At 32.8% G+C, this 7,898-nt stretch overlaps 2 protein-coding genes across 2 annotated transcripts in view; one reads left to right on the top strand and one right to left on the bottom strand.

Annotated features, from left to right (window-relative positions):
• Positions 1-5,516, top strand: part of LOC107720300 (uncharacterized) — a 120,377-nt gene extending 114,861 nt beyond the window's left edge. The window contains exons 16-18 of the mRNA XM_016527984.1: positions 2,361-2,496; positions 2,715-2,829; positions 5,288-5,516. The gene's annotated coding sequence lies outside the window, so the exon portion shown is untranslated. The remainder of the gene's footprint in view (positions 1-2,360; positions 2,497-2,714; positions 2,830-5,287) is intronic.
• Positions 2,809-7,898, bottom strand: part of LOC107720299 (cell division cycle 5-like protein) — a 15,019-nt gene continuing 9,929 nt past the window's right edge. The window contains exon 12 of the mRNA XM_016527983.1: positions 2,809-2,841. Coding sequence (XP_016383469.1) covers positions 2,809-2,841 — 33 coding nt within the window. The remainder of the gene's footprint in view (positions 2,842-7,898) is intronic.

Raw genomic sequence — 7,898 nt, 5'->3', positions numbered from 1 at the left:
TTTATATATGTATAGACTTGGAATATGAATAGCCTATTCAATATTATTGGTATTCTTCAACCAACCAACAATGTCTGTTAAGTTTGTATTCCCGGATCAGAAAGATTTTATTCATTTTAAATGTGAATATCAGCAAAAAGTGAGATTTGTCAATGATTATGCTATCATACAGATGAGCTTAAAGCTAAAAGGCCATATCAAGTGTGAAAAGCTCATGTGTTAGGGACACGCTTTGGCCTTTGACATTTTTCCTGTTTAATGCAGTTATAGTGATTGCAGATAAACTCTATTAGATCTACATCTCAGTAATTATTAATGGCAAGAGAAACTCGTGCTTTCCCAGCGCTGATGACTTCAGCAGAAACACAGAGAGAGTCTTTTAAGACGCTGTTTTCTTAAATACCCACAATGAGAGTTCAAGCCATGTAGACTCAGCATATTTCATATCAGAACAAATATATGTTTTCACATGTTTACATTCGAAGCCAGCGTGCTTTTTACATCTCGGAGTCCACATGTCCCGTGAATGAGTTGTATACATTTCATCTACCTATACATCAAGACACTTCTCGCAAAAAAACACACACGCCTTCCAAACGCCGCCATAAAATAGTGTGAACATATTGAAGATCCATTACAACGCAGACATTATTTTCAGATATTCAAATCAGGGGAGTGTGATGGAGGTGATTTGCACCATTAAACCTGGTAAATCTGCCAGTGCTGGCAGAGGAGGACGCCGTACAGACAGACGCAAATCTGTGCGTCTCTATGCAGACGCTTTTCCGCTCCTGGAAGCACAGCTCAAGGAAAACTGTGTGTGTGTGTGTGACCACCAGCATTCGCCTCAGACCCTCTCGACTAACCCAAACGTTGCCCTGTAAGGAGACCACACAGATCAACGGCCTTCCTCCGCACCGACTATGTTATTCCCGAAATGGGGAATGTCATTTTGAGGCTAACACTTCCATTAAGTAGTATTAAGTTTATTTTACAGCTGTGTTGAGGCTTGGACTGTGCTTTCACTGCCGGTGCTGGCTTGCGGCTGCTTGTATCAGAATGCTGATTACTGCTTGTTTGTATGCTCTGGTGGTCCTCCGGGTCAGTTAACCAGTCCAGCGTTTCTGAATGTGCTGATTTTTAACTTTGACTGACTTTGTATTCCTTCAAAATTCATGTAGTGCCTATAGTTGTGTTTATTTAATCTAGGAACTGTTGTCCACAATGTAGACAATTGTATTTGGCTTCACTGCAGTGAATATGTCTTATAAATGACACACAGAAATACAGGTATGGGAAAAAAAAACAATAAAGCAATAAAAACAATGCATGCATTACAAAAATTACGGAAAATATATGTAATTCATAAATTATTCACTTAATAAAAAATATAAAAAGAAATTATGATTACAATAATATATATTTATATCTAATATTTATTATTTTAAATATTATTTCAATGCACACACACACCCAGAAATTACATTTCTAAAATGTTCTTATCCACTTCAAAGTGATTTAAGTATAATAAATTAGGATTATATGTATTAAAAATATTATTTTATTATTACATTATCTTATGTTATAATAATATTTTTCTGTTTTATATTTTAGTATAATAATAAAGCTATTATTAATTAAAATATAAAAAAATTATAAATACAATAATTTATATTTCTATATCTAATAATGGTTGCATTAATAATTGGTAAATTCATATATAAACAACAATAATAATAATACTCACACGTTATATATACAATTTCTAAAATGTTCTTATCCACTCCAAAGTGATTTAAGTATAAAAGATTAAGATTAAAAGTATTGTATTAGTGTACATCTGGACCGTTATTCATTATGTATTATTATTTTTTAAATATATTATTTATTTTTTTATTTGTATAAAATTAAGATGACTGTCTATACAGGTTCCAGATGTAAATTAAAACATTTTACTGGACTGCCGGTTTATTATGAAAGTGTTGTTCAAGGAATACTGTATGATTAAATGATACCTTAAACATTAAATCATGCTCAAGCAGTTAACTGATCTTTAAGTCACCTAAAAGACAGCAGCGGTCATTTGTTTGACTTCTTATTTGAGTGATAACCGTCTAGTAGTGCAGTCACTTTCATTTGTGTTTATGAGAACAAAATCAACCCAGCAGCACAGTTGACTTGGAAAACCTTCAGACTTTGTCTTCGAGAGCAGCTAAACTGCTTGTTGAAAGTTTAATTAATACTCATAAAACACTGTGTGCCTGTTGAAGCGCTGCCCATCGGTCTTCTTTTGTTCAGAATTCACGTAATACATTGCTGACACTGTGAAATAATATTTTCATGAGATATTTTACACACAGATAAAGTTTAAGAGCTTGGCTGAACCCAGTTACCGCATGCAATGAAGGACAGCGTCCAGATGTCATGACCAGGACAAGAGCGCCACCTACTGGACAATCTGCTGAGCTCAACTTCATGCTGCTTTATGAGTGCATGGTGATATATTGATGCATATAGTTCATAATTTTTAGTTTTTATACTTTTCTGTTTGTGCATGATTCCTCAAAGTAATAGGAGATGTAATATTAGTTTTCCATGTGTTCAAACTTAGAAAATGTTACTTAGGCAAAATGCAAAAAAAAAAACCTAGTTTAACTATTGAGTGACTGTAGGTTTCAGTCTCTGCTGATGATAACAGTCGGCTCTCATTCTAGCGGTCAGGAGAGGTCTGGCCGTAACTGAACCCATCATTCTGGACTGGTTCCTCAGACCACAGAGACTACAAATGAGAGACGCTGACCCTCGCTGTCACAGATACGCCACAGACAGGTCAGTCTGCCTCTGCAGAGCAGCACACCGGGGTTTTCGGAGTTCATTTCACAGACACACACTTCACAGCCACGTGCTGGTCGTTAGATGACTGTGTGTGAGTGGCCTGTGGGGGGATGAATGTGTTCAGAACATGAATAAAACCCACGGCCTGCTGCTGAGAGTGACATGAGCTGACACATCCAGATATTTGACATAGTATCCATTTGATATGCATAAGTTTATATGTATATTAGTGCTGTCAAACGATTAATCGCGATTAATCGCATCCATAATACGTTTTTGTTTACATAATATGTGTGTACTGTGTATATTTATTATGTATACATAAATACACACACATGCACGTATATATTTAAGAAAAATATGTTACGTTTATATATGAAATATATTTATATGTGATATAATTAATATGAATATAAATATATACATGTAAATATTTTCTAAATATATGCTGTATGTGTGTCTTTATATATACATAATAAATATATACAGTACACACATATATATAATGTAAACAAAAACTTTTATTTTGGATGCGATTAATCACGATTAATCATTTGACAGCACTTATATATACATATATATATATATATATATATATAAGATTTGTTTGATGATTTGTTTATTTATGGAAGCCCATTTCCTAAGTCATAATTATGAAATAAAATTATTTTATTTATCAGAACTGACATGCTTCATAATTATTACATATAAAGTTGAAATCATGAAATGAAAAGTTGAATGTCATAATTATTACTTTTTAGGTCATAATTGTAATATTGATATAGTACCTCATTTTGCCATATATCTCATAATTTTGACATTTTGCTGTAATTTTGACTTTTTATCATAATTGTTGAATTTTATCTCATAATTGACTTTTTATCTCATGACAAATTACGTCATAACATTTTATGTTAGAATTTTGACTTATGTCAAGTATGATTATCATTTTGACTTGTCTGTCTCATAATTGCCTTTTTATCTCATAATTTCATCTTTGTATCTCATAATTATTATCATAATTTCTACGTTTTGTCAAATATGACTTATAATTTTGACTTCTGTCTTATAATGACTTTTTACCTCATAATTTCATCTTTGAATCTTATAGTTGTTTTTGTCACGATTTCAACTCAAAATTTTGACTTTTTATCTTATAATTATGACTTTGTATCTCATAATTATTTTTGTAACAATTTTGATTTTTTTGTCATATGTATGATGGTTTAAGCCATAATAATGTCTTTTTATATATTTTATGGCTTATTTTTTTTGCCATAATTTTGACTTTGACTAATAATTATGATTTACCAAAACATAATATATAAATATATAAAATTCATAAGATAATATATTATTATTGTTTGTTTGTTTATGGAAACCCATTTCCACCACATAAAAATTCTAATTATGACACATTAAGTAAAAATTATGAGATAGCCAAGTCATAATTATGAGATAAATTAGTTGAAGTCCGTTGAAATCATCAGTTAAAAAGTTGAAATTATGACAGTAAATGTCAATTGACAAAGATTCAAAATTGATACAAAAATGTTTTTGTCATAATTGACTTAGTTTCTCATAATTCCAATGTCATAATTTTGACTTTTTCCTAATAATTATGATTTTTTTATCTCATAATTACAACTTTGTATGTCAAAACAAATTTGTCATAATATCAACTTTTTATCTAATTTTTTTTCCCATAAATTAACTTAGTATGTCATGTTGTAATACCAATATTGGACATGAAGGATGCGCTGAAGTATTTGAGCATTACATTGAGCAAATCTTCATCGAAGTATTTCACACCTCACTTTCATCAAACCCACTGAATCAGACTGTAAGTGTACACATGCAGAATCTGATGCAGGGCGTCTGGGGTGTTTGGATGTGATGAACGCTGTTTCTGCACAGAGGGGAGCTGGCAGAGCCGGCCCTGAAAAAGCCCAGTTCTCATTCAGCTGTGACATATTTGGACGTTTGGAAGTAGAGCAGCAAAACGAGCCTTTAAATCCATCTCACTCTCCTGTAAATTACAGCCCTGCATTTTTTATTTCCTACACATCATACAATGCTATTCAGCGGCGTCCAAACCAAACACGGCCATCGTACAGATGAACCAGCTATCCTGACTTTCACTGAGACGCTTTCAACAGATCCGTCTCTCTAGTCAAAGAATCCAAATACAATGTTTGAAGAATTACGCCAACAATGCAGTACAGTGATACTATAAAATATGGTATTGCAATTTAAACGCATCAGCTTTCAATGTTGCCATATGCAATATGTTTAAGTTTAGACTCACAAGACTCGTATAGCTATAGATGTGATTATGGAAGATGTTTTGGATTTGATTTTGGACTCTTGGAGCCAGACTTGGTCATAAAAAAGAGCTTTCTAAACAAAAGAGAGTATTTGTTCATCTTCGTTCACTTTCTTTCTTTTCCAGCTCGAGAAGGAAACGTCCGATTCAGAGTAGCTCATTCTGGCAAACATGCGCTTATGGCCTCATTTGTGCATTTCTGATGCTTGTTTTGTTCTTGTTTTTGAATGTTGGTCTTTGATGGTTTATATGACTAAGAAACATGACAGTCTAGCAGTGCCTGTTTTTTATATGCAATGTGACATGGGGTAAAATCCTGCTTATTTCAGAGCTACACCCGCATTTAACCATGTTGTACCCCTATATATATATATGTGTGTGTGTAATTTTTTTTTTTACATAATTTGTAAAAATGTATTTGTAATTTTTTATGTTTTGTTATCAGTGTTGCAAACTCATTGAAATATAGCATTATGAAACAAAATGTATTTAAGATGAGTTTTGAAAGGTGTCTACTTGGCAGCACATGTCCAAAAATATACATAAGAATTTAGGAATTGAATATTATACATGCATTTAAACATCTGGTGTCAAAATGCATTTGTTCAGCTGATCATGTGGTCAAGAGCACTTTCAGATTCAGATATTCCTTCACTGCTCTAGCCTGTAATCATCTTGAAAATGTTTGTCTTCCTTTTTGTCTGTCATTTATAGACACTTTTACAAATGAGGAAATCTGCTCTTTTCCTTATAATGAAAATGAAGGCTGATCCATGACTGTGAAGCTCTTTTGCAATTTTGTTTTATTAAAAAAGACATTGTCAGCTACGCTTTTAAAGGGATTCTTATAGGATGCTTCAACTAATGAGTTTAAACTCAAAGCAACAGCAGAACATGTAAATACCAGCAGATGCTTTGAAGCTCTTTCTAGAGGTAATGATGGCTGGAAATATTCATATCGCACTGAACCAGAAAAACAATGGTTTCTGTGCCCTCCACACAGCACAGCACTACATTTATTAAAAGCGTTTGAAAACAATGGCATTCATACCAGCAGATGCTTTGAAGCTCTTTCTAGAGGTAATGATGGCTGGAAATATTCATATCGCACTGAACCAGAAAAACAATGGTTTCTGTGCCCTCCACACAGCACTACATTTATTAAAAGCGTTTGAAAACAATGGCATTCAGACAAACGCTGCGTCTCACAGACATCTGATAGCGTTGTGTCGTTTCCAGACAGAACTGTTTCCAATCACAGCGCTTTCATTCGGACCAGTTCACGTCCAAAACAACTCCGTGCTCCTCGAGATTTTTCAATCTTGTCGAACAATGGGACATAAAAGTGAAGAAATGTTGGATTGCGTGAAGTGAACATGAAGTGCGTGGAGTTCACGGCCCTCAAGAGCAGAAGAACACAGTCCCAGTTCATTTCGGGATTCTTTCATGTTCATTTCAGCAAAAACCGCCTCTTATTAAAGAAAACAAGCAGAGAACCTGAACTGATCATGAGACATCAGCACATATTTATCAAATATAAACCCCAGAAAGTGTCTGGACTCTTATAAACGTGTGAATGTGATTCATCAGGATCTTTTCTCTTCACACTTTTCTCATGTTTGAAGTCTCAACATGTTTGAATCAGCTGGGGTTTTTTGTTTTTCTTAGATTTTATAGCTACCATTAACACTTTGCAAAATGTATGCGTTTCCAGCATGTTTTCTAATCTAGTTAATAAACCTGCCATTATATATGACAAATATTGTTTGCACTTTTTATTTTTTGCTCCTCTTTTGCAAGTTGCTATGGATTAAAAGCATCTGCTATACATATATATATATAATTTTTATAATATACCATTTTATTATTTATATATATATATATATATACACACACACACATATAATAAAATTGTATATTATAAAAATATAAAATTAAACATTTAATTTCTAGTTAAATGTTTATTAGTTTTCAGCTTAAAAATGCAATATTAACCATAACAAAGCATGCATATGCATATAATATAATTATTAAACACGTTTTTCTATTCATTATTATTACATATTCATTCTATATAGTAGCACTCTTTGTTCATGTTAATAAAAATACAACTGTTCATTGTTTTAATGTATTAAATGTTGAAAAGAACTAAGATTAATATGCATTAGAAGTATTTTTATCATTGTTAGTTCATGTTAACTAAGGTAGATAAAGCTTATTGTAAAGTTCTTTTTGTCAGGTTTTGTGTGTGAAGTGATTGTACCTTTCTTTCCAATCATTCATTGAGAGAGCAGATGTTCAAAGCTCAGATTGAATCAGCGCTGATGATTTATTTTGTAAATGATGTACAATGCCAGTCATAATTCCAATTTACACTTGAACAGGAGCTTCACATATTCTGCACAAACCTACAAATGGCTTGACATGGAAAATCCATACTGCAAAGCAGACGATATTTACACTCACGAGGTCAATATGAAAAACAATTTTAAAAAGCAAACTCTGGGTAAAACATCCCAGACGAGCCGAGACAATGAGAGATCAGCGAGAGCAGGACGTCCAGACAACAGCAGCCAACGCATGACTGTCAGCCAATTAGCCAGCCAATGCAGATCAGCTTCAAATACACAGCAGCTGATTAACTGAAGGTATGAATATCAAAAAATCCATCACTGAATAAAAAAAAAAAAAACATTTCCTTTTAATAAAATATCTTGTATATAAAAATAAAAAAAAT

This window comes from Sinocyclocheilus rhinocerous, unplaced genomic scaffold, assembly GCF_001515625.1.
Source record: "Sinocyclocheilus rhinocerous isolate Xijiao unplaced genomic scaffold, SAMN03320098_v1.1 scaffold3438, whole genome shotgun sequence".
NCBI lineage: Eukaryota > Metazoa > Chordata > Actinopteri > Cypriniformes > Cyprinidae > Sinocyclocheilus > Sinocyclocheilus rhinocerous.
The sequence above is the reverse complement of the archived record's forward strand: the minus strand, read 5'-3'. Positions and strand labels throughout refer to the sequence as shown.